The following is a 27,484-nucleotide window of genomic DNA, read 5'->3' as shown; positions in this document are numbered from 1 at the left end:
CTAAGAAGACTCTATTAAATAAAAAACAAGGAAGAAAGCCGAAAATTGTAAGAGGCACAGATATAGTCCAACCCTGAGTCCACATGTCAGCCTCGCCCCACAGTGAAGCCTCTCGAGGCCCCCCACCCAGTTTCCTGACATGAGGGCCTCTGGGCCCTAGCTGCCTGGCAAAGCCAGAGAGGCGCTGCTCCTTCCTGAGGGGCCAACCCTACCTCCAGGCCAAGGCTGTCTGTTCTCATGGGCAAACCTGGCCCCCTCCCTGCCCCCTCCATTTAGTCCTGGTCTGCAGGCTACTACCTCCTCTTTAAGGACTGTCCTAGGAACTACCTGCTCTTGAGGCAAGCTCAGCTACCTACATATGGAGGAGGGAGGGCCTCACTCCAGGTCCCCATGGCAGCCATGCTCTAGCAGACTGTTCTCACCACACTGGGGGACATTCAGACACCTGTCTTCTGACTGGCCCCGAAGGGGCCCCCGAGGAAGCAGTATGTTTTCTTCGGCCAGGGCTGTCAAGGCTTCCAGGAAGAGCAGGGCAGGAAGATGACCCTCAGAGCCGGTCAGATTCTGGGGACACAGGGCCGGTACAGCATTTCTTGAGGGCCATCATGGAGAGCAGGGAGAAGACTATCAGGCCTGTAGGGCAGCACAATCAGTGGACAGCAAGGAAGTGAGCTCCTTGTCCTTGGAGTCCTGCAGAGCAAGCTCAGGCCTCCACTCACATGGAAGGCTGGCCATGGCATGCCAAGGGCTCTTTCTGCTCTGCAAATCCAGCACCGCCATTTGGTCCTTATGGCCTCAACTGATGGCCTAGAGGAGCCTGAGAAAAATTCTGGGAACACCTGGGCTACAGAGGTTCTGGGTGCCTGAGCGGAGTCTCCCTTGAGCTTCTGCCTTGGCCAGCCTGCTGCCTCCTCACGTTATCGCAAGGCCTCAGCTGGAGCAGGGCCATCAGCTCCATTGGGCCCCAACCCCCAAGCCTGCTTGAGGCAGCATTTCCCTGAGTGGGGGGTCCCCTTCCCAGGCCTGCTCAGGAAACTGGGGACCCCCTCTTTTAACTAAGAGCAGCCCAAGCAGCCAGAGGCTCCTCCTCCTCGTCCTTCTGGAGAAGGCCAATGTCCCTGCATGCCTGCTTGCACCTTGCCCACACTTTTACTGGTGTTCCGAACTGCTTGTCCTTGGCAGCAAAATCCAGCCTGATGTGATAGTGCCAAAAGTTTTATGAAAATATCTTTCTTTTGTGAAATCATAAAAAAATATTTGGCTCGAATACAGGCTGGGAGGAATAGAGGAGCATTTCATCTTAAACACTTCCTTTGTCATTCTCTAAAAACTCTTGATCCAACAGTTGCGACTCTTAAAAAATGCCTAAGAACCCAGTGGCCTCTCCCCCACCCACCCCAGATCATTCTGCTTCCTATTCAAACCCCCCCAGGCGCTTCTCCTGCACAAGCCGTGGGCTAACTGCTTAACTGTGTGCCCTCGTTCCAACCCCACAGCAGTCCTATGGGGGAGGCACCATGCTTAGGACAGTTCAGTGGCTCTGCCAGTTGCTGGTCACAAGGCCGAGCCTCAGAGGTTAGAGCAAACCTGAAGCCCAGCCCACCTCTCGAGCATTCCTGTTCCAAATGCCGCCCCCCCCACCAGAGAGGGCCCCGCTAAAGTGCCCAAGCAAATGACGGACTCGGATAAAACTGCCTCCTCCCTGTGACCTCTTCCCTTGTCTCCTGCAGGAAACTGTGCCCACTACCAGAAAGGAGGCTGGTGGTATAATGCCTGCGCCCATTCCAACCTCAATGGGGTCTGGTACCGCGGGGGCCATTACCGGAGCCGCTACCAGGACGGAGTCTACTGGGCTGAGTTCAGAGGAGGCTCTTACTCGCTCAAGAAAGTGGTGATGATGATTCGGCCCAACCCCAACACCTTCCACTAAGTCAGCGGGGTCCCCTCCTGACCTCTCGTGGCCGTCGCCAGGAGCCTGCCCCGGCCACGCTGGCCCCAGCACCAGGAGCAACTCCCCATCAGTTCACCAGGGGGCCGGGAGGATGGGGCCACTGGATTCTGTTTTCCCAAGTCACTGCAGCAGATAATGGAATGGAATCGACACAGTATTCTCTGTCCCTGTTGCTTTTCTTCCTATCAGAGATCCCCTCAGGTTTCCACACAGCACAGGACTACAGACAAATCCTTCGTCAAGGAAATTAAATCCCAATAACAAAACACGACTGCACAATACCTTCATAATACACGTGTGTGAGCCGACCTTATGCACGCGTGTGTATACCACATATATATGCACTTAGATATATACCACGGGTACTGTATCTATATACATATATAGGTTTGGTTATATATACCTAAAAACACATACATTCAATTCTCAGATGTTGACATTGTTACCAACAGCTTTGCTCTTACGAGAAAAGCGTCATATTCATTGTGCTCCTTGAGCCTAAGAGCCAATCACAGACTGTGTAGCTCCAATTCAAAGAATAATCCTTGGTGTCCACGTGCCAGGATTCTTTCAGGAGTGTCTACACACTCTTCGCTCACATGGGGGCTCCCTCCTTCCTCATTAAAGAACCCCTTTCGGCACCTGATCAAATTTCAGAATCCCCCTCCCTCTCCATCTCTAGACTTCCCCACATTCTCAGGACTTTTCCAGCATCCATCATGCATCTATCCATCCATCCATCCATCCATCCATCCATCAATCCATCCATCCATCCACCTGCTCCTCATCCAACACCATTCAGGAAGTACCTTCTGTGTGTCAGTCCTTGGCCACTCACTGCGGTTCCAGGCACCTTCTCTGCTCTTCTGTACAGCTTCCTACCCACTCCTTACCTTTTCTGTCATATCATCCTTTCTTTCCAGGCAAGATTCCTTAGCCTCTGAGTAGAAAACAGTGTGGGCTCCAGGTTTCTGGTCAGGAAAGGGAAGGCCAGGCCCGACAGCTAACTCCTGGCCACATAGATAATGTATTCGCAGTTTTGTATGTTCCAGTCACACTTTAGCCTCCAAGTCATTTTAACCGTCACAGAAATAATAACCTACCTTGCCCAGGAGATATTCAACTGAAGAGAAGTCATCACCTGATCGTTGGGGCCCCCGAATGGCTACAGACCAAAGGTCCCATGCTCTCAGGCCGCCTAGAGTCCGCATCTCGTCCCCAAACGACACTTCTCTGGAGAACAGTTTCCACAAAAATGACAACTGGCCACTTCTCATGAGCTCCTGAATAGCCAGGAGCTATTCCCTGGACCTCGTGGCTGGTGCGCTGCAGCGTGTGGCTTTCTGAGTCCTGCTGGCCATGAAGTGTCAGACTCAGTACTGCCGGGACTCTTGCCAAGCAGGGAGCAAGAGATGACTCAAGAAGGTGAGACTGCCCCGGTGGGCGTGTGAATGGGGGTGTGCGAGATGTTGGCACGTTTGGTACTGTCCATGTCTGGGTGTGTGCCTATTACCTCAGCGTTCTCACAAAGTGTACCATGTAGCATGTTTTGTGTATATAAAAGGGAGGGTTTTTTTTAATATATTCCCAGATTATCCTTGTAATGACACAAATCCGCAATAAAAGCCATCCGTGCTATTTGGATGTATCTACACTGTGTGTTATTGTTTTAGGATGCCTTCCTGGGACCTCCTATATCAGAGCCTTTTTGAGTAAAACCAGGAATAGAGTCAGCATCAGGGACATACACCAAAATCACTTAAATCACACTCTCCCTATCTTTGGTTTCCACCTACACCATTCAGGAGTCCCAAATGCAAATCCCAAAACAGCACCTTGAAGGCTCTCTGGGGCTTCACCTCCTTACATCCAGCCATGTCTCCACTGAACATCCTAGAAGCACCTCCTAGACAGTGCAACAAACCCCTGAAACGGCTTCCCCCAGGTCTGGTCCCACTTCAACAAAAGGCACCACTTATCAATTGCTCAGGTCAAAAACAAGGACTTCTCCCCCTGCCTTGCCAAGGCCAATCCATCCATCCATCCACGGAAGCCCTCTTCTCTGCCTTTGTGTCTCCTCTCCCCTCAACTACTATAACAGGTTCCCCAAAGACCAGGAGCCCTGCACTGTCTCCCTCATTCCAATCCAACTTCCATACTAGCTGCCAGAAAAACAAATCTGTGGGCTGGGAAGTCATCTCTAGGCATAACAGGAAAACCCCAAAATCAAAAAGGAAAAGACTAAGGGATATGACTAAAGAAAACCCCAAATTTTCTGCCCTCTGAAAAATGAAACATGACTGAGATTGAAGGCAAATATCAAACAAGAAAAATACGGGGTTAATATTCATGCTATACTAAGAACTCTCTCAAATTAAGAAGAAATATACAAATGTTGTGATAGAAAACTTTGTAAAGTATACAAACTCATTAGAACACAAATGGCCAGTAAACAAGAAAAGATGCCAACCTCAGTAATAACCAGAGAGGGACATTAAATCAAGCACAAACCATCACATGGTGCCTATCAGATTGGTAAAGATGAAAAAAGCTCCATGTTGACAAGTGGTGAAATATGTACTCTGTGTACGCAAGTACAAATTGATTCAATATATTTGAAGAGCAACTTGGCAATGTGGGTACCAAATGTGGATATATGTATGCATCAAAATTTAAAAACACTTATCCCTTTGGACCCAGCAATCCCTCTTCTCAGTGGCCAAGTAATACTGCCACATGAGAGCTGTTTTTAGCAAAGATGCAGTTGGGGAGAGACAGATGTTTATTACAGCCTACTATGTGCTTGGAACTGGACTTCATGTTTTCTTATGTAACCTTCACAGCAGCCCTGTGAAGAAGGGACTGTTCTCACTTCACAGGAGAGGAGAAAATGAGGCTCACAGTCAGACTGCTGGTAGGAATGCTCTAGCAGCAGTTAATCCGGAAGGTGCTGAGTGTCAGGCCCTAAGTAAGAGTTCTCAACTCCCTTCTCCCAAACCTCTAGTTGGTTGTTGGGGTCATCAGTTGTTGTGTGCTATTTGGTGAGAGTATCTCGACCTTGGCCCACATCACAGCCAGGCCTCCTCACACACCTCGAGTGCAGTGTCCAGGACATAAGGATTGATGGTAAAGGAAAACAGGGTCCATCCAGCCTTACTGGTCACTGGTCTTGGATCCAAAACCCAAAGCAAAGAGTTCTGGAAAGCCATGCTAGACAATGTGGAGCAACCCTTTTTCTAAACTAGTTGGGACTCAAACGAAAGCAGGCCATGATACCAGCTGTTTCTCCCAACCCCCACCCCAAAACCCGAACCTGAATTAAACCACACCCCGGCTATATGGAAGGAGAGGAAGGAATAAACCCATCAGACGGGTGGAACTAGCTCTCCTTGGTGTAAAATGGGGGTTTGACCAAGAGCATCCGAAGAGAATGGAGGGGGGCAGGGGGCTCAAGTGCAATGCGCCTTAGTGTCTGGTGTGTGGCTCCACCGCCCAGCAAACACAGCCAGTTGGCACCCTGAAGTCTGCTCAACTCAGACCGACACCCCTCCCTTCTCTCCCATCCCAGCCAGTGGCCTTTTAAGGCCTGCAGTCATAGGAGCACTACTATCACTAAGGTCTCCATGGTGAAGGCACCCACAGACCTCAAGGAAGTCAGAGAAACCCAGACTTTCTCCTACCCCAGGTAAGCCCCCACATTCCAGTTTGGGCCAATACCTTGGTCGCTGGGGGCCACTGACCGGCTGGGCTTATGTGGGGAACAAGGCCGGAAGACAGTGACGTTCTCCAAGCAAGTGACACTGAGCAGGACCCCCTCTCCCAAATTTTGCCCATTTGAGCAAGACTGAAAAAGACACCTTTGAACTACTGAAAACAATGGTCATGGGAGTCTAGGATGCTCGTAATCTACAGATGCTTTTTGGGAGCTCCAAGGTCCTCCCTAATCTCCGGAGACCACTTCATCTGTTATATGCAATCTTGTAAAGACTCTGGGTCATAGTAAGACAAAAGCAGACAACCGGAATAAACAAAAAGGGGACGTCTTAAGTGTAGCAAAATGTTAAAAAAGCACTCTTTCTGCCTCGGTTTTATCTGAGACACCAAAGCTAAGGGCAAAATAAAAGCTGCCAAGTGTCCCATATTCTAGAGCAGGATGCAGGACCATCCCTATGGGAGGGTGGCCCCAAACGGATTCTACATTAGCTGATCGCCCATCTGTAACCTGTGTAAGAAGTGCAGAAAAAATATCCTGGGGCAGGGGCGAATGAGGGGTCCTTACGATATGCTCCCCGGCCACCACCACCACAGGACAGGTGGGTGCTCCCCCTCACCCTCAATCAAGGGAGAGGGACTTCGAGGGACTGTCCCAAATGAGTGGCAAGGGCCAGCACTGGCACTATCAGCAGACTCATGGCTAGAGTCCCCAGGTCTGTGGCAGAGAGAAATGAGAGCACACCGGAGCAGATGCCAGGCCCACAGAGGGACACCTCCTAGGAAGCGGAGGGCAGCCTGGAGGGTGGGGTGGAGGGCGGTGCAAGGGGGCCCAGGAGCCAAGGAAGGAGCTGTAAGTGGTGAGGTGGAGGTGGCGTATCACCCCATCACGGCGGCTGAGTCCGAGGTGCCCAGAAGGGAATCTGTCCAGCAGCAGCTGCCGTGCTTGAGCATCTGGTATACCCACGGGGCACAAGCTCTGAATGACGACTGGATGGGCCACATAAGATGGGCCTTGACCCCTCCTTTTTCCCTCTCCCCTGGTCCAACCCCAAGGCTGACAAACCTTGGTGGGCCAGCGGGAGGCAGGAGGGCTGCGGGGTCCTGTGACAGCGCTGACTGTGGGCCCTCCCTCACCCCAGGCCTCTGAGTCTGGTCGGGCTTTACAAGTCCAGTCATCCGATTGCTACGCCGGGCTGTCTGCGGTGACCGGGTGGTTAGAACAGATGCAGCTTTTTCATGCCTAACAGCAGAAAGACGAAGAGGCTTGCTAAGCTTTCAGCGTCGACTGGGAAAAGAGCTAGTCCACAGGGTAGGCTGGAAAGGACACTGGGGAAAAAATTAAGTTGGTTTCTTCTTATACCTGACTGAGTCCAGCTCATTTAATAAGCTGGTTACATAAGGACACGAGGTATCTCCCAGAGTCCATGAGCAGGGACGCAGCTGGGCCTCACGAGGGCCAGGAACCAGAAACTGCCTGGAAAGCCTTCAAGAGGCAAGGCAGGAGCTTTCCCAGATTCTCCCCCTTCTTTTCCTTTTCCCTTGCTTGCAGGTCTCTCTGTTTCTCATTGTGCATCCATCTGCTTTTCCCAGCATGGAATTCCTGAGCTCACATGTCCTCCTGGTCTCAGTGCCAACAAAGACTTACAAGCACCCTCCCTTCCAATGCTCACTCCCGGCCAGAGGCTCCGACTGGCCCGCTCGGGCTGGGTGTGCACTTCAATCCTATCAACTCTGGTTGGAATGAACACTGCTGCTGGAGTTCAGTGCTGTGGGGGGCAGTTGGGGGTGGTTCCCAGGTTCCTAGGAGGAGTCTCAGCCTGGATCTATATCCAAGAAGGTGTCTACATGTACTTCAGCTGCTGTTCATTCCTCTCCTCTCGGAGACTGCATTTTGCTGCCTGGGTGGATTCTGTCCCACGACCCGTTAGATGGTGTCTATTCCTCAGCACCGCCCCCCCCCCACTCCTGCTGTACCCCACAAAAGCACATCCAACCCTCCAGGCCCTGCTGGGTCACTAAATGTGACACCTGGCTAGGCCCAGATGGGCTCTTCCTGCCCTTCCTGGATTCACCGAGTTTCTCAATAGTCTCTGGATACAGGAGGCAACAAGGTCCCCACTGCTGGAGTGTTCCTGGCAGTATTTTGCTCTGGATTACACTCATGCCATCTACCATCTATGGGGTGCTGTCTGTGTGCCAGGTACCATGCGTGTCTCCTTAAATCTCATAACAGACCTATGAGGTGGGTCTTCTAGTTACACTCCCTTTGACAGAATAGAAATCAGGGCTCGGAGATGTAAGTGACTTGCCCGAGAACACGCAGCCTGAGCTTTACCCTCTAAAGCCCAGGATTTGCACTCCTGCTTCTGCAGCATTAGATCACTGTCCGCAAGGACAGAATGAAACAACCAAGGCCCCTCTCTCACCCTGTGATCAACCCCTACACATCTGAGAAACGTGGTGGCCTCCTGCCCGCAGCAGCAGTTATGTGAGCTAGCCCGCCAGCCCATGTGTGTGGAAGTAACTGGATGGACAGTAGGTCCCCAGATGTCAGGAAGCCAGGGCTGTTTACCAGGGCTTTGCCAGGGCTAAAGTCTGGGCCGTCCCCGTCTTGCTTCCACTTGTCCTCCAACCGACTGACTCAGCCCCACCCTTTGGCAGTCCCAGTGTCACCCTGTGTGCCAATTCTGCCTGGTCCAAGCCCTGGGCCACATCATCTGGTAGCTGGGTCCCCGTCTGCCATCTCCATGCCTTCAGGCCTGGAGCTTCCTTACATAGTGTCTCTCAGATCCAGAGGCAAGCCTGACCCAGACCTAATCTTGGATTCTGCCACTTGTGGATACAATGCCTTGGTACCAACCATCACCGAGACATTCAAGTATCTCCGTCTCTCCTGACATGGGGCAGCCTGGGGCAGGTCCGCCCACACAGGAGAACCCAGACACAGATAACCCCTGTCCTCTGTGCGGCCTTCCCGAAGTACTTCCACATGTGGCAGCTCCCAGGTGGACAGGCCATCTGGCTATCCCATCCCCTGTTCACCACTGGTCATGATAAATCTGGCTCTATGGGCTGGTCAAGGGGTGCTCCTTCCCCCCGTTTCAGCATGTGCACCCTCTGGAGACTGAGGGACATCTCCCGAGAGAAGAGAGCTCCTTGGGCAGGGTGGATGAGCCATTTGCCCTGGCCCTTAGGGAGCTGGCAGTGGTCCAGAGCCTGGAAGGGTAATGTAGAGGCATGGAATTAGAATTCCCTTCCGGAGCCATGTGATGACAGAGGCCAACACCCTCATCAGCTCCAAGAGGGAAAAGAATAAGAAGCAGCACAAAGCCTCCTTGAAGCCCAGAATGCTGACCAAGCCCCAGACAAGTGTGCAGGCACGGATTTCTGTCAGCCTCCTCTCCAGCGGGACCCAACAGCGAGGCAGCCCTTCTTCACGGCTCAGGGCAGCGTGGGGCCGTGTTGGGGACACAGGAGAGAGATTAAGGACAGACGTAGCTGTTCAGGACACAGAGGCGGGAGCAGAGGGCGGCCGAGCAGTTGGGTGGGAGGCCTGCAGGCCTGGCTGCCTGACCCCGGGCACAGGAGAGCCCAGGGAGCACGTGTCTGAAGTAGAAAAGCAGCTTCTCTGCCAAGAGCACAAAGGATTGGCGGGTAGAGAAATGTGTATTAAAACAAGATGCCACCTTTCACCTGACATTTTCTCATAAATAAAAAGGGGCCAGTAGGACCTAGTGCTGATGAGAGCGGAGCTGACAGGCACGCTCACACTCTCGGCCAAGTGGAACTGCCACCTTTCAGAGGGCGCTCCTGCAGGAGCTACCGGAGAGAAGTCACAGATAGGCCATCCAGCAATTCCTCTTCGCGCACTCAGTGTTCCGGAAATACTCCACAGGTGAGTAAAGACATACCGGTAAAGCTGTTCTCCACCACACTTTCAATCGGAGGGAGAGCGCAGAAGCCACCTGCCTGCTCGTCAGTCGGCACACAGCTGAACGGACCAGCACGCACCCAGGCCCAGCTCAGCGAACCACGCACGTGCCTGCCACGGGCGCCACGGAGCCACCGGACAGAGGAAGAAATTCTATATGTGCTGCCACCAAACAACATTTGTGACTCTTTACATGGAACAAAATGTAAGGTGCAAAACAAAATGAATAAAATGTCCCCATTTTGGTTAAAAAGCACAATATTATTTGCATCCTTCCCCCCCCCCCCCCCACATACACACATGCACATACATTAGCGTATGGGGACTAAAATGTCTGGACACGTACACACCAACTGTTAATTGTGGTTGCTTCTGGGGAGTAGGCAAGGAATAAAGGGATTTTCACTTCTTACTTCACAGACTTTTTAGTGTGAGTTTTACAACAAACAATGTGTTACTTTTATCATCTAAAAAGTTTCTAAGGGAATGAGTGGGCACTGAAGGCCCCTCCCCAGCACAGCTTTCTGGGTGGCCACACAGAATGGACGTCTTCCAGTTTCCTGAGCTGCCATTCCTGGACCTCTGAAAGTCTGCACACATTACCCTCTAAAGCTCAACATACACTTGAGTATGGAACTACAGCCTTTCTGAGGGTAACTTTTTAGGCCCTTCTCAGGCACCCTTCTTCCTTACAGAACTGCAAGAATTCATTAGCTCTCAGAGTGGCAACCATCCCCTCTTGTCCTACAGGATTTCCTCTCCTCAAAATTGGCTTCTGAGACAGACCTAGCACTTCCTGCTGCCCTAGAGATCAATCTTACAGTCTTTTGTGTGCTCATTTTACAGTTGGGGTAACAAAGTAATAAATGTGGGGTAGTGATCAAGGTTGTGAGATGTGTTAGTTGTCCATTGCTACGTGACAGATTTACCCCCAAACTTAGTAGCTTACTTATGTATTATTACTTTACAGCTTCCCTGGGTCAGGAAGTTGAGGATATCTCAGCTGAGTGCCTGGCTCAAGAAGTTCTCAAGTTCTCAGTCAAGCCATGGGCTGAGGCTGTGGTCTTATCTGAAGATTCCACTGAGGTGGATTCTGTTTCCAAACTCACATCGTGGCTGGCAGGCCTCAATCCCTTGAGGAGGGGACTGACAAACACAAGGCAGCTGGATTCCCCCAGAATCCAAGAGACAGGACGAGATCCAAGAGACAGAGAGAGAGAGAGCAAGCCCCTCACATTGAAGGCATAGTCTTTTAATAATCTGATCTCAGAATGGATGTCCCATTATTTCTGTCATATTCTACTTGTTAGGAACAAGTGAGTATGTTCTGCCCATGCTCAAGGGGAAGGGATTACATAAGGACAGGAATACCGGGGTTCAGAGAGCACTAGGGCCATCTTACAAGCTATCAACCACTCAGAATCTTTCAGATTCTCGGTATCAATTGTATTAACTCTCCCTTCAAATCAGCAAGGAGACATACAAGGCACCAGGTTAGTCCTGAGGATAGAGAAACTCACTAGCCCTTCCCCCACCCGCAACCTTTGTCCTACTTAGGGCTCGCTGACCTGGGAGGGGGGTGGCCCTCAGTCCCCCATCTCAAGCCTCCACTCCACACAGGAGGGTCTCCAGAGACATTCTTCTCAATCCACTGTCCGGGTTTCCCCAGAGGGTGAAGGCCTTTTACAGGGAAATGCAGCACATTCTGAGGTTTCTGGCCCGGCACTGGGTCAGACTGGGTTGGGCACTGCTCACTGTTAGGAAGTGGCACCGCAAAGTGGTGAGACCTTTAACTTGAGTCCTGTTTGGCTTCTGCAGCTGTGAAATAAGTTAAAAATAGTGCCTCCCTCAGAGGAAGGAGCATTGGGAGGACTGAATGAGATAATTCTCATAAAGTGCTCAGTGCAGTGCCGGTCACGTGGGAGAGAATAACCAAGGAGTTGTCATTATCCCTATTGCGAGCTTCTGATTAGAAATCTGGACATGAAAGGTCAAAGCAAAGCAGTCATCCTGATGAGTACACGGATTCTTATCTGAAAACACACTTTCTCTTGCACAAAGTGGGTTATGCTCTTACTTCCTTTTGGGGATCAGACACAACTTCTTGATGCAGAGAAATGCAGATTGCAAGTCCCCCCTGTGTCGCGGAAGGGACAAAGGTGACAAGGTGCTCAGCTCTGTGCAGCAGAGCAAATGTCTCCCCTACATGCTTTCCTCCTGCACTGTTTCTCTCCAAGAAGATAGGGGCACTAGACGGAGGATGCGTGAGTTAAGGCTGGGTGAAGCCCCAGCCAGAGCATGAGATGTTGAGTTGCACTTGGTATCCGCCTCACATGTGACATTGGCTAATCATATGTCAAATTTCTCACTCACAAAATGGGGGTTTTAATAACATCCACTGGCTTTTTGTAAAAATGGAACACAACTGTGAAGTCCCAGAGAAATGTGAATTTTAAGGTAACAAATCTTCAGACTGTAAAAGTAAAGGCAAAATTCTCTTCTGGAAGGGAGAGATTTAAGACAATATGCAGCTGTCCATTCTAGAAAATAATGGAAAAGGTTTCCTTCATTTGGGATGGTAGTTGTCTTTGCGATTCTTCTGTTGACTAAGAAGCATGTCTGAGATGGGTCAGAGGGCGGCTTTTCCCTGCCTGCTGGGCCTCAGAGAGGATGGATGCCTCAATATGAGGAAGGGGAAACTTGATCAAAGGCTCTGCTTGGCTAGGAAAGGGAGGGCAACAGGTCGGCCCTGAAGCATGTGGCCATCAGGCAAAGAGGAGAAAGGGCATGGCCCAGGAGCTCCAGGAGCAGGCATTCCAGAATGCAAGCTTAAGCTTTTCTTTGTGGCACTGACATCCCCTGATCTATCCTAAACTGTGCTTCCCTAGGGGAGGAAGGAGGAGGCTGGCTCCACATAGGTCCAGCTACAAGGACTAGGTAGGAAAGGCAGAGATGCTGGGAGGAGGGATCAGAGATTTGGAGCCAGACAGCCAGCTGAGGCACCATGCAACCACCAGGATGGATCTGTGGAACAAGTGAGTATTCCTTGGGGATCCTTAGAAACACGTGGGGTGGAGAACTAAAAACAAAAAAGTCTGGATTTCCTGCATGTGGAATGGAAATTTTTCAGTTGGGCATTAAAGGAAAGGATTACCCTTAATGCTGGCGAACCTGAGGACAGCTGGATAACAATGTGGTCACCCCAAACTGTGAGCCAGTGGACTTGGTCCTGGGGTGGTGGTGGCCACTCCGGTCCATGTTCTGGGAGCAGAAGTGCTACTAGCATTAGACAGTCCAATCCCACCTGCCTTCTGTGGGTAGATGGAGAGAACACTGGGCTTGCCCTTTCACCTCTGCTATAAGTAGGCCACAGCTCAAAGGCACATGTTGATTCTCAAAGTCAAAGCACAGAGAATTGCCATTTGTCTCCATGAGGTGTAAGGAATGTGCTCACTGACAACTGTTTTATGTCTTTCCAAGGCTCTGCTCTAAAGTGAACTGTTTCTGGGGGCGCCTCGGTGGCTTAGTCGGTTAAGCGTCCGGCTCTTGATTTTGGCTCAGGTCACGCACGATCTCAGGGTTCTGGGATCGAGCCCCACATCAGGCTCCATGCTCAGCACAGAGTCTGCTTAAGATATCCCTCTGCCCTTCCTCCCCCTCCTTGCACAGGCACATGCTCTCTCTCTCAAAAATAAAAATAAAAAAATAAAATAAAATGAATTGTGTTTAAAAGGCTTTCTTTCCCTCCCCCTCTAGCCATTTCTGAACTACAGTGAGGCAGCATGGGCTTCTGCATGGTCCCCAACCTGGTCTTCCCTCCTCCAGCCTGATCTCCTTGAAGCTACTCACACGCTGCAGGCAAGGCAGCATGTGTTAAATGCAAGTCCAATCTGGCCATGCCCTTGCTTCAAGCCCTCCATGGCTCCCCACTGCTCTTAGGGGGAATCGGGGCCTAAATTCCCCACTCACAGTGTCTGGGCCCCAGGCAATCTCACCCCTCCCTTCCACTCCAGCTGCTTCTCACAATACCCTCCCCCTCGTTCTCTACTCTCCAGCCAGTTTTTCCAACAAACATGTTTTTCCCTACTTCGGGGCTCTTGCACAAGCTGTTGTCTTTGTCTGGCATGCTCACCTCCCACCTCTTCACCCAGCTTATTCATCCTTCAGGGCTTTGCTCCAGAAAACCCTCCCTGGTCCCCCAGACTGGGTCAGGGCCCCTTTATCAGCTCCTTTGCCTTTCCCTTCATAATGCTCAGCTTACTTTTTAGTTTCTTGTTCGCTGCTAGTGATCAGTTCTGGGCTGTGAGCTCCACCAGAGCAGAAAGGGTGTCTGTCTCGCCCATCACCTAACAAGAATGCCCACCCATCATTCGATGGCAGGCTCTGAGAACACACCATCTTGCAGAGGGCTGGCACATGCTGCCCTCAGGCTCAGAGTGTGAGCCCCTCACTCACCTTGCTGTTCTGGGGGCTTTTGGGCATCGGCGTAAACACTTCTTTTTTGAAAGTCCTTTTAGGTCTGTTTGTTCTATACTCAGAAACAACTTGCCTTTATCTTAAACCTCAGAGTCCATAGTTGAAAATAAAGGCTTACTTTATCTACGGCAGGGTTTGCTTGTCTGAAAGAATGCCTTAGGTTCTAGAAATTTCCTTCATATATCAAAAGTCTGGGTAAATTTACCAAGAATGTCTAAATGTTTTCTTACGATTCAGAACTGTCAGAATGCCTTATTTTTGTTCCTTGAGAGATCATGATTTTCCACACTGCCTATGGTTACTTTTAGAATCAGCTCTAAACCTTTTAAAATCCATTACATTCTTAATTTTATGTAGCTATTTCCTGGAGGGAATTATAGGTAGTGAAAACCAAACACCCTCTAAGTCAATAAAGCTGTTTAGAAATAAATGGTGGAACCATTCTTTACAGCTCTCGCCTGCTTTTATTATCACTGCAATCTGAATTGGGTATGAACAAGGAGTTACCATCAGATCAATTTAAGCTGCAAATAATTGACCTATTTCCCACCGCTATCTTTACGCTTTGAAGTAACTGAGAAGAAACATTTTCAGACAGTCTTATTTTTAAAATGAAGTAAGTTTTTCCCTCAGTTTTTTAAATTATGTTTCATGAGAAACAGTGCGCCAAAATGCGGCCAACTGGCCCTAAAATTTGCATGCAAAGGAGCTGGATGACACACGTACACGGTTATTAACACCGGCTAGTGCTATGTGAGGGCACCTCTACTGGGAGTGAGGCACACACAAGTGAAAAGTCCTGAACAGTCCCAGGAAACCAGTTAGCATAAAACCTTTCACAGATAAACTTAAGAGAATCGTTACAAAAATAAACCCCATTCTTGCCATTAGAGGCAAGTATCTGCTGGAGCAGCATCCAAGGTCTCCAGCAACAGAGGCAACAAAGCAGCAGGAAATATCAGGAACTGACCTGAAGTCTCTCCCAGAGAATAACTCCTTCTCCTTGAGGGAAAGACCTACAGTGAGGACTTTGCCAAGGGAAAAAGAAATGGTTTCAGACATTTTTTCCTATATTGTACTTTCCAGGAATTATGTAACTATTCCTCCTTCGATAAACAAATCCAGCCCTGGGACAGGTTGGGTTTCCCGGAGGAAGCAGTACTGAAACCGCAACCTGGATGTGGGGAGGGTCTGTCCACGGTGATCAGATGGGCAGGTAGGGCTCCAGCTGCCCTCAGGACGATGGGCCCACTAAGCCTCAGAATGGGATCTTGCTTCCTTCTTTTTAACGAAACTGTGGCACCCCCCATGGTAAACCCTCACACAGTCCTGAGAACAGAAAGCATGTTGGCATTACTTCCTGTTGTCTCCCTCTTGCTGGGGTATGTCAAGAGTTATTTTGTATGAGTGTGAGAAATGCAGCCCGACTGGCTGAGGGGGGACGGAAATCGCCATCAGGCTGCAAGCCCAGAGCAGGGCAGCTAAGCTGGGCTCTTAGAGGTAAGAAGCAGGAGCGCTGAGCCACACCGAGGCCTAAACAGAGTCTCTCCACTACCTAATTCCAGGAAGAGGCTGCTGAGATGAGGCCATCAAGGACAAGGAGGGCCATGGCTCTAGAAACTCGGGGCCGGCCCAGGCTATGCGTCCACTGCAAGTGCAGACCACGAGAGCCAACGGGTGATGAACGAGGGCCCTCTGGCCAGCGGCCTGAGGAGATGACTCAGACACGTGGTCTGATTACAAGGGGCAGGGTTCAGAAAGGGGAGACAGTATTGGTCCGTTTTGCCCTCAGAAGCCCAACACATCACCGCCTTGAGGTCCAAGAACAGAGAATGTCACAAGAAAGAGTCAACACAATTCATCCCACTTCATATAGTGTCTGATGGAGGCCACCCACAAGTTATAAATGGCAGAGAACACACAGGTGCCAACTGCAAGGGAGGAATAGGAAAATAATGACCTGCACAGTGGAGGTGGGGCATCAGGAGAAGGCAGTGTCAAGAGCTTAGGGCTTATGGCCAGACCATGTGGGCCAAGTCCTGGCTCTGCCACTCTCTAGTTATGTGACCCTAGGCAACCTCTCAGTGCCTGCTTATTCACTGGGCCATTGTGAGTATTCATTGAGATAATGCATTACAACGCCTAGCAAAGTGCCAGGCATAGAGAAAGCAGACAATAAACGGCAGCTCTCATGTTCATTCTTAGGAACAGAGAAGAGGTCATCCCTAACAATCTGGGAGCACCTCTGCTAGTTGAACCACTGGGCCTGCAGGAGGCATCGCTCGCCCTAATACTATCTAATTTCATCCCTCAGTTGATTAGCCTCGGGGAGAGTGGGAATGGGTTTGTGAGCTGTGCGAATCAACATGCCCTCCCACTGTAATCTGAGGTAGTGATCTGCATGTCAAGTAGAAAGACACTGTAGAAGCCATAGAGAAGAACAAGGAAAGAATAAGAAAGCATAAAAAAGAAAGCATAGAATGATGTTCGATTCAATAATATGGCACAAGGCTAAAAGGATGTGCAATAATAATATGGCACAAGGCTAAAAGTGTGTGGAAGAGTACTCCCCTACTAAAAGGCAAGATCTCTCATACTGGGTCCAACTAATTGCAGTTTTCAAGGATCACACTTAAAGCAATCTAAAATATTCAAACCCAAAATATAGTCAAAGGTTTATAAAATGAATGTAAATGAGAAATAAAACAGATTTCACAGAAGTAATATCAGACAAAGAAGTAAACACAATTAACAAACAGAATCAAGATCATTTTGTACGGGACACTTCACCATAAATTTACAATTGTTATAAACTTCTTTTTTTTTTTTAAGATTTTATTTATTTATTTGACAGAGAGAGAGACAGCGAGAGAGGGAACACAAGCTGGGGGAGTGGGAGAGGGAGAAGCAGGACCCCGCCGAGCACGGAGCCCGATGAAGGGCTCGATCCCAGGACCCTGGGATCATGACCTGAGCCGAAGGCAGATGCTTAACGACTGAGCCACCCAGGCGCCCCATACAATTGTTATAAACTTCTATATACTAAATAATGTAAGGCAGAAGCTATCAGAAATGCAAGGGGAGTCCAACATATATTTCTGTCCTTGATAGACTAAGTTATCACAAATTAATCATTTAAATATTCTAATGCAATTGTAAGAGCAATTTGAGAGATCTCACCTTCTTTTCCAGCACCCATGAAACATTTACAAAAAATGATCTTATTTTAAACCAAAAAACAAATGTTAAACTTTTTCTTAAACCCAGAAAGCATATATGCCACATATCCTAAACCCATGTAAAAAAATTAGAGAGAAGACTATGTTTTTAAAAACCAAAGCTGTTCGTAGCACTGTGATGCGTGAGAGCCAAAAAGTGAAGCAATTCAAATGTCCATCAAATAAATAAATAAAATGTGGGGTTTCCACACAATGGAATGTTATCTGACAATGCAAAGGAATGGAGTGATTATGCTCCAACATGGATGAACCTTGGGCACATGATAGTAAAGGGGAAAGAGCCAGTCATAAAAGACCACATACTGTGCAATTAAATTTCTATGAAATGTCCAGAATAAGCAAATCTATGGAGACAGAAAGTAGACTGGCAGTTGCCGAGGGCTGGGGGTGAGAGCAGAAGAGAGCTGGCCAGAAGGAAAAGGGAGTGACCGCTAACGGGTGAGGAGTTCGTCTTTGGGATGATGAAAATGTTGCAAAATTGTGTTGATGGCTGCATAACTCTGTGAATAGACTGAAAACCACCGAACTGGACACTCTAAATGGATGGGACGTAAATTCTATCTTCATAAAGCCATTTAAAACAAGAAGAAAATTCAAGTCCTTAAAAATTAAAAAAACCACTACCTTAACTATTATGTGGATAAAAGAAAAACTGAAACTATAATCACAGAACATTTAAAGAATATCACTGAGAGGGCGCCTGGGTGGCTCAGTCGTTAAGCGACCGCCTTCGGCTCAGGTCATGATCCTAGGGTCCTGGGATAGAGCCCCGCGGGCTCTCTGCTCAGCGGGAAGCCTGCTCCTCCCTCTCCCACTCCCTCTGCTTGTGTTCCCTCTCTCACTGTGTGTCTCTCTCTGTCAAATAAATAAATAAAATCTTAAAAAAAAAAAAAAAAAGAGTATCACTGAGAACACTGTATCACAAAACATGTAGCAGCCATCAGAGCAAAATGTATGCCCTTAACTGTTCTCCAAATTAAAGTGGAGAGGGTAGTATTTATACAAATGAGCCAATAATACAACCAAAGTAGTTAACAGAAATAACAAAACAATTGTAAGGAAAACAGGAGAGATGAACTATAAAAGACAAAAGCAGAAAGTCCATATTTCATCAAATATAGGATGTCATTCTAAAACACACTGTTATCTCATGTATAACTACGAAAAATCGCTTCCAATTAATGTCACAATGCTTTGTTTGCCATCAATTGAAAGATGCATCCTAACTTCAGAGGTGCTAAAATGTGGAGACAAAAAGCAGATCTTAGGATGACAGAATATAGCAAACTAGAAAGCAGAAGGACAACGTGACCAATAAAGACAAAGTCTAATTCTCTGGGAAGACCAACAGACATATCTCTGACAAAGCAAATGAAAAAAAGAAAGAGAAAACAAAAATGCAAACTATCAGGAATGCAAAGCAAATACAAACATCCATACATAGGAGGCTAAAATTTATAGGAGAATATTATATAAAACTATGGTCAAAGAAAACTAAATGAGGAAAAGAACTCCATGCAAATAATTCTGTAAACTTGGGTCAAGTGGACAATTTTCTCTGAAAATTAAATTTCCCAAAATGACTTTAAAAGAATTTGAAAACAGGGGCGGCCTGGGTGGCGCAGTCAGGTAAGCGTCCGACTCTTGATTTTGGCTCAGGTCATGATCTCAGGTTCATGGGACTGAGCCCCACGCTGGGTTCCACGCTGGGCATGGAACCTCCTTAAGATTCTCCCTCTTCCTCTGCCCTACCCCCCCACTCGTGTTCTCTCTCTCTCTCTCTCTCAAAAAAAAAAGGAATTAGAAATCAATGTTCATGGAAGATATTTGTAAGTTGTCAAAAATGTACCTCCAAGAAATTAACACTAGATCTCTGAAAATATTAGGGAGCCACTTCTATAAAATCTTAATTTTCCTTATTATTAGTGTTATTTTTAGGTCATAAAAGACAGAAATATTTTTCATGAAATTAGCATTACCATGAAACCCAAACTACAAGAAGTATTTTTCACCTATCAAATTGGCAAAGAAAAAAAAATGAGAGAGAGAAAGGAAAAGAAAAAAACCCACAGACGAAAATACACAGTATTTGTTCACATGGGAAAAATAGATCATTTTAACCCCTTGCAACGAAAATGTAAGTTGCTACAGCCTCTATGGAGAGCGTTTTGAAAACATACATAAAAAAGCAAAAATCTGCATATGTTTTGCCCCAATAATCACACTTCTAAGAATTTATTGTAAGGTAATAATCATAACTATATGCAAGAGGTTTTTGCAATAAGGATGTTCACTGCAACATTTTAATAACAAAAATGTAGAATCAACCTAAATGTCAATGTTAGCAAATTCAAGTTTGGCAAATCCCATGCAATGGGATTGAGACATAGTATAGAAATGCAGGTAATAACAATAAATGTTCACTATAAACATGGATTTTTATATGCACCCAAACAAATGAAAGAATATGATGCAAAACACTGATTGTATCTACGTGGGGTGACAAATGATATTGATTTTCTTCCCCTAATCCCTTACAATGAACATACATTGTATTTTTTCTAATCAGAAAAATCAATAATCATTACAATTTTGTTGGTACAAATCTTATAAAATATGTTAATAATGCCCAGAGATCCAGAACAGAGAATTTTGGCCCTGAGTTCCCCTAGTTAAAGAGGATGTGGATGAACCTTGTGACCCTTCTAAGCTGTAGGCTGGGGAGGCTTGTGATTCACAGGTTACTTATATAAGAAGCACAATATCCCTTGTTTCAAGGCGCTCAGCAAGGTTCCCATCCTTGGGAAGTATCGAAGGCCTGCTCCAATCTGAGGAACTAACCAATTACCTCTTTATCCATGGCCCATGCTGCTTCTGGAAATTTCTCAACTAGAAACTGTAAAAACATCTCATTTGGCACTGAGCAGGTTTCTTAATAAATAATAAGCCAATTCAGACTCCTACCTAGATAGGGAATACTGGGAACCATCTTCAGGCTTCGGATATATTCCCGGGTCCGCTTGTAATTATCTTCTTTAGACATCAGGTAGTCCAATTTCTCAAAGGTGGTCTTGTCTTTTCGATTCAAAAGCTGAAGCAGCAAGAAAACATAGGGTATGAGAGAGAAGAGAAATAAACCAGAAGAAACTTAAAAAAAAAAAAAAAAGGCTAATAACTGTGCACAAAGACTGAGGGAAACGTCCTAAATGACACATCTGCAGTGTACCACGTCCTGGGTACAACTGAAGATTTTAAGAGGCTGTTACATGCAGAGATGAAGTTTCATGGCCTCGATTTTGTCATTTTTCACAGAATCTCACACTTGGAAGATATCCTCCAAAGCTACCTAGTCCACAATTCGAAATGAAGCCACGACACCCTGCACACCTACCTCCATGGGTGCACGGACCCTGCAACAGCAGGGGGCTCACAGAGTGAGGCCCCTTCCAGATGCAAGGGCCCCCAGAGTTTCTGCACCACTACATCAGGTCTCTCCCTGGGTCCATGGCTTCTTGCTCTTTCCTCAACATCTTCTCCACTGCTGAAGGGCCCCAGGAAATTTGACACGGTCCACTCGTGTGTGTTGTGCCCACAGCCAGGCTGCCTCTCCCATCTAGGCTATCCCAGATTCCCTGCAGTTGATGGCTGTGTCATATTTATACTGGGTACAGTATTTTAATCCAAAGAAGCCAAGCTTCTTTTCCAAATGCAGTCATCCTCGGGGTGATTTAGTTAAGCAAAGACAGGATGAGCATGTACCCACAGCCACAGGTACATAAAGATCCTTTATGACTGAGATCTCCAGTATGTAAAGCTTGGTCACCAGGGAAGGGATGGTCATTGTGCATAAGGAGCCTTCTTGGAAGGAAGAAATAGAAATCTGAACTCCTGGTTTTCCAGACTCATGTTGTGGTTGTCCTGCAAGTCCCAAGCTAAGACCCAGTAGCGAGAAGGCTCCTTAAATAAAATGGCTTTGAGGAAAGGAGTCTAGGCTGGGAGACCTGGTTTCACAAAAGGATTTGCGGGAGGGTCACTCAGAGAGGGCTGGCCTTGGCACAGCATGTGGCTGATGTTGGGAGCTCCCCCAAGTTTAGCTTTCAGAACCCAGTGCCTCCAGGATTTGAGATCAATGGCTGAGCCCAGCAGGACATACGGGGCATCTCTGGTCAAGCTTGGTTTTGGGCCCCTGATGGTCGGTGCAAGGATGTGGGCCTGCGGCCCTGCCACGTCCATCAGACTCAGTAGGCCAGTGTTCAATTGCCCCGTCATGCAGCACAGAGAAGTGGAACAGTCACTGTCCAGCACCAGGGGAAGCAGACCTTTTGTACTCAAGTAACCCCTTTGGGTTTAGTACAAATACAGTGCAGTTCCTAGGACCTGGGTCTGCAAATCCCAAACTCAGGCCACGCCTGGTACATCAGAGAGCCCAAACTGCTCTGGGCAGGCCCTGCCCACTTCCTTGATCCTTGGCCTCCAGAGTCACAGAGGATGAAGCCGTACGACAGCCCAGCTAAGCAGTGACAGCTTAAGGACTTCAGGGAAGAAGGCAAAAGAATTAGCTGAAAAAAAGGTCCCAGTGCTGAGGAAGTTGGAGAATAAATAGCAAGCTTTTTTTACCCCACTGAGAAATTCAGGACATACGAAAGTAGAGATGCTACACAGATGCTGGGGACAACGGCTTCTTAACTGGCTTGTGAATCTGAAGCTGCTACTCAGTATCACATGAACAAATGCACAGGAAATAACACGATCTCCCATTTGCTTTTTGTACACCATAATGTACACCTCATCTGATCTTTACAAAGCCCAGTGACAAAGACAGAGCCAGAACAGCAGGTTCGACATCACAGAGATGAAGTGACCTGTCTGAGGATCCTTGGGGAATGTGACTCAGTAGAGGAGGGGGACGTATATTATAGCAATGCGGTAAGCAAATAGAGACTAAGAATCCAGACAAATAAATAAATTATGGGCAAGGGAAGCGTCAAGGAAAGCTCTACATAGAAAGGAGCATTTGAAATGAACATTCAAGGGTGAGAAATTCATTACAGAACAACATACACCCAGATCAGAACCAGATACTCTAGCTGTGAACTGCCCCACTGTAAAGCTGAGCAGACTCCTGACTCTGTTGGCCGGGAGGCCATTTCTTTACTAAATGCAACCTAGAACCCCACTGAATTCTTTGGCAATCACCCATGTTCATGCAGCAAACAAATTCCTGTTATCCTCACACACTACAGCTGAGCCATGCTGCCATCCACTGCTTCCACCACTGGTCTCTGGACCCAGCTGGGGGACTGCCCATGTCCCCCACCATGTCCAGCCTCCCTGCCTAGCCTGTCAAGTGCCTCTATGCATGGTACCCCAGAGGTGATCAGCCTGTCATCTGTGTCCTGGATATGCACAGATGGATATGACCAGGCCAATATGAGGTTGTTCATGAAAATCACCCTGTACATTGACTTCAAACCAATAATCGGGGTTCTTTAGCAGAGTGAGACAACCAAAGGCAGCCACATTTGTGTGCTTCCTAAATTTAAAACCAGGCTCCTCCAGGTCATACCTCCCTCTGTTAACCTTGCCTCTACACACATACTTCCTACCAACCCCCTCACCACCCCTTACCACCCCCGCCAACCACACACATTCACATACACACCCAGAAGGGCTGGATCTGGTTAACTTCACTCATCTGTTCCATTCTGTGCCCACAAATGAAATTCAGGATGGCATCAGATTTCTGAGGAGTAATGCACAGGATGCCAGAAGACTCAGAACATTTATTTCCCATACATGTATTTGAAAACTACTTGAGAACTTCCTCTAACAAAATAAAGGAATAAACCAAGTACAGGAAGATATGGGATATAGGAAACAGTGGATCCAATCCAGAAGTAGTAAATGGAGGCTCTGGGATGACAGATGAACAACAGGCCTTCAGAATGACTGGTTCACATAGTATCAGCCCTGGAAGAGATGTCTCCAGAGAAAGAGAAGTCTCAGTAGAAAACCTGATAGGATAGCACGTTTGTCTGGGGAGGAAATGGATCTATTTATTATACACAATAAAAAATTAAATTAAAATAAAATAATTTTAAGATTTTATAAATTATGTAAAAGTCTCATAACATACTATAAAACACATGTTTATTATATATAATAAAATAATCTAAAAATTATATATTTATTATACATATATACATATATATGTGTGTGTGTGTGTGTGTGTGTGTGTGTGTATATATATAGTTGAGCCTTGAACAATGCAGGGGTTAGGGAGCTGACCACCTACACAGTCAAAAATCCACATATAACTTTTGACTTCCCCAAAACTTAACTGCTAACATCCTATTTTTTTTTTTTTAAAGATTTTATTTATTTATTTCACAGAGAGAGACACAGTGAGAGAGGGAACACAAGCAGGGGGAGAGGGAGAGGGAGAAGCAGGCTTCCGGCAGAGCAGGGAGCCCGACGCGGGGCTCGATCCCAGGACCCCGGGATCATGACCTGAGCCGAAGGCAGACGCTTAACGACTGAGCCACCCAGGTGCCCCTTCTAACATCCTATTGTTGACCAGAATACAGACAATATAAACAGTCAATTAACACATATTTTGTATGTTATATGTATCATATACTATATTCTTACAATAAAGCTAGAGAAAAGAAAATGTTATTAAGAAAATCATAAGGAAGAGAAAATACATAAATAGCATTGTACTGTATTTATCGAAAAAATTCTGTGTGTAAGTGGACACACGCAGTTCAAATCCATGTTGTTCAAGAGTCAACTGTATTATATAAAAATCTGATAAAATATTCATAATAATATTTTATATATATATATATGTGTGTATGTATCTACCACATATACCATCTATCTACCAGATAGTATACATATATCAAATAGCATTATATATTTCACTATTATAAATTAGATATACTATAATACAATAATATATATAGTATACTATAATATTATACTGTAATTATATACCAGTATAAGACTATATTATGTAACATTATATATTTTATCTGGTAGACAGATGGTAGTTAGAGTAAGAATTTTTTTAAGGGAATTAGAAATTCCAGGGAAACAAAAAGGTATTCCAGGAAGGACATGTTATTCATAGTTTACTACTTGACTATACAGAGAACTATATTTACACATTTCTACTAACTAAAACACTGAATACTCCTTTAACAAAAGTGATTTAACTATAGTAACATGAGTGTTTTGTTTTGTTATTTTAAGTAGGTTCCATGTCCAGTGTGGAGCCCAACATAGGGCCTGAACTCACGACCCTGAGATGGATCTGAGCTGCGATCAAGAGTCAGATGCTTAACTGACGGAGCCACCCAGGTGCCCCAGTAACATGAGGGTTTTTGAAGAAAGAGAAAAGGTAGTTCAGGAAAACTAAACCAACATCCATCATACAAAGAAGTCACCAACTATTATCTAAAGTGAATGGCTCAAGAAATTGTAGCAAAAGCACATGGGTGGAAATGTGACAGAAACTAGCAGAAGAAACCACTAAAGAACTGGAAGTGGTTGCCTCTGGGGTATGGGGTATGGAGGATGGATCAATGAGTCTTAGTTGTTTCACTAAGCCTTTCTGTACTTAGTGATTTTTAAAATTAATGTGCATGTATGATGTTGAAAAAATTCTTTTAAGACAATTTTTTAAATATAGGGTTCATTTATTCAAAAAATAACAGCATTTATTCATGCATGTTTTAAACTTTTATTACAACTAGAGCCATAAATTCACAAGAACTGAAGGTCCTTGAGATTTCAGACCTTAATGGAAGCCTCAGGAAGGAACCATCAAAACTACATACAAGAAAATAAATTACTTTGCCTGCACAAGTCAAACAGATACTGAAAGCATTCATGCCCAGGAAAAGAGGTAAGAAAATAAGATCAAGGGGCGCCTGGGTGGTTCAGTCGGTCGGGTGTCTGCTTTTGGCACAGGTCACGATCCCAGGGTGCTTGGATGGAGCCCCGCAGTGGGCTCCCTGCTCATCAGAGAGCCTGCTTCTCCCTCTCCCTCTGCTGCTCCCCTTGCTTGTGCGCTCTCTCTCTCTCACTCTCTTTCTCAAATTAATAAAATCTTAAAAAAAAAAAGAGAAGAAGATAAGATCAAGGAAGAGTTCACTTAATACAATAGGATACTTCACTTCTGGCAAAGCTGAAGCCGTGAGACTCCCTGAGATTTCCTCCACAGTATTTACAATGACTGGGGTTAATTGTGCAACTACATGTGTCTCCCTCAGCAAACAGGGGATTCCACGAAGGCAGCAACCATGCTGGTTGTGTTCCCGCCACTATTTCCTCAATCTGGTATGGTTCCCGACACAGAGAGTACATTGCCTAAGTATTTGTTGAATAAAAGAGTGGAAAAACTAGGGGCGCCTGGGTGGCTCAGTTGGTTAAACGACTGCCCTCGGCTCAGGTCATGATCCTGGAGTCCCGGGATCGAGTCCCGCATCGCATCGGGCTCCCTGCTCAGCAGGGGGTCTGCTTCTCCCTCTGACCCTACCCCCTCTCATGCTCTCTGTCTCTCATTCTCTCTCTCTCAAATAAATAAATAAAATCTTAAAAAAAAAAAAAAAGAGTGGAAAAACTAACAATGATTACTTAAAAATCCAAATCCTTGGAAAATTTTGAAAACTCCAATAACTCTTGGGTAAAAGAAAAAAAATAAAAGCCAGGATTATGGATGATTTACAAACCACAGTGAGAAACCATACGTTAAGCTATGTGATGAGGCCAAAACTGTACTGAGAGGAAAATGCATGGTTTTAAACTCTTTTCAAATTAAACAAATAAGATTATAAATGAACTAAACATTCAACTCAAGAAGCTAGAAAAATGGGTGGGGGGTAAGGGAAATCGATTAGTAGATAAAATTAGAAATTGATATGTTACAAAACAAAACTAAATGCCAAACCTATAGAAAGGATAACCAGACCCGAGAACTACTTTTTATATCAACAAACCAGGTAAACCCTTTCTACAAACAGGGCAAAAAGCAAAAATATAGAACATTAGGATTGAGAAAGGGTCTGTGACCACTGATGCAAAGTACACCAAAATTACAAAGTAAAAATCAAGCCGCAGGATACTGATATTACATAATTTTCGTGATACCAAGTGTCAGCTGCATGGGATAAATGGGACTCATAAACCACGGGGTCAAAAGCCAGGAAGATCACAAATCTTGGTCAAAGAGGTTGCTTTTGGAAATTTCCCTTATCACACACACTCTGAGAACCTACATGTGGCACTTATATTGGACTAATAATGAAAACTTCCCTCATCTGGTAAATAGCTCAAATCTGGGAGCTGTCTCCATGGAGGGAAAAAGAAAAAGTCCCTCCAAATCCTCTTCATGAGGACATTGGTATCTTGTTCCCTCGCCTTGAGAGAATAACTTTTCTTGATACGTGGAAATGCTTTCCAACAGAATAACATTTCTTGATACGTGGAAATGCTTTTCAACAAAGAGCCTGTTGCTCCAAATATGTTAAAACTGGCTCAAAATTCTATTTCAATTCCAGTGTCTACTGCTGGTATGGAAAGAATTTTTAGTGCTGTGGACAATCTATAGACCAATGGATTGAGCAGACTGAGTGTGGAATGAGTGAGGAGTAAAACAAGGGCACTTAGAAGAAGTCATTTTTACCTCTTTTGATACAAACTATCAGTTTCTGAAAAATAAATAAGCTACAAAGTCGTGTATCTAACGTAAACTACTTGCAATGGAGCCTGTCATAAGTAAGATAAGGGAACCTTGTGACTTGGAAACTTCGTGGGTGTCTGGGATAGCTGTCTGTCCCTATTTGTCTTTGACTAGGGCCTTCTGAAACTCTGTACAGATAGAAGTTAACTTGTGGAAAATGTAGTCATGTCCACAGAAAGGCAAATTATGTTTCAAGAAATGCCACTGATTATCACCCTGGGAATACTAGTTTCGTAGCCATTTAAAAAATTATTTTGGATCCCTTTTACGAAGATGGCGCTGAAGACTAAGAAAGAAGCCCCTGCCCCTCCCAAAGCCGAAGCCAAAGCAAAGGCTTTGAAGGCCAAGAAAGCGGTGCTGAAAGGCGTCCACAGTCACAAAAAAAAGAAGATCCGCACGTCACCTACATTCCGACGACCCAAGAC

General features: G+C 46.3%; 2 protein-coding genes across 12 annotated transcripts in view; one reads left to right on the top strand and one right to left on the bottom strand.

Moving 5' to 3' along the window:
- ANGPTL2 (angiopoietin like 2) overlaps nt 1–3,599 on the top strand; it is a 35,371-nt gene extending 31,772 nt beyond the window's left edge. The window contains exon 5 of the mRNA XM_006737143.3: nt 1,731–3,599. Coding sequence (XP_006737206.1) covers nt 1,731–1,930 — 200 coding nt within the window. The 3' untranslated portion in view covers nt 1,931–3,599. The remainder of the gene's footprint in view (nt 1–1,730) is intronic.
- RALGPS1 (Ral GEF with PH domain and SH3 binding motif 1) overlaps nt 1–27,484 on the bottom strand; it is a 315,256-nt gene that overhangs the window by 129,684 nt on the left and 158,088 nt on the right. For all 11 annotated transcript variants that reach the window (XM_081803618.1, XM_081803617.1, XM_081803622.1 and 8 more), the window contains one exon: nt 20,276–20,402. In XM_081803618.1, the coding sequence (XP_081659744.1) occupies nt 20,276–20,402 (127 nt within the window). The remainder of the gene's footprint in view (nt 1–20,275; nt 20,403–27,484) is intronic.

The sequence above is a fragment of the Leptonychotes weddellii genome, chromosome 14 (genome assembly GCF_054177405.1).
Source record: "Leptonychotes weddellii isolate Sample4059 chromosome 14, ASM5417740v2, whole genome shotgun sequence".
Classification (NCBI taxonomy): Eukaryota; Metazoa; Chordata; class Mammalia; order Carnivora; family Phocidae; genus Leptonychotes; species Leptonychotes weddellii.
Note: the sequence above shows the minus strand (reverse complement) of the source record. Positions and strands in the feature narration are given on the sequence as shown.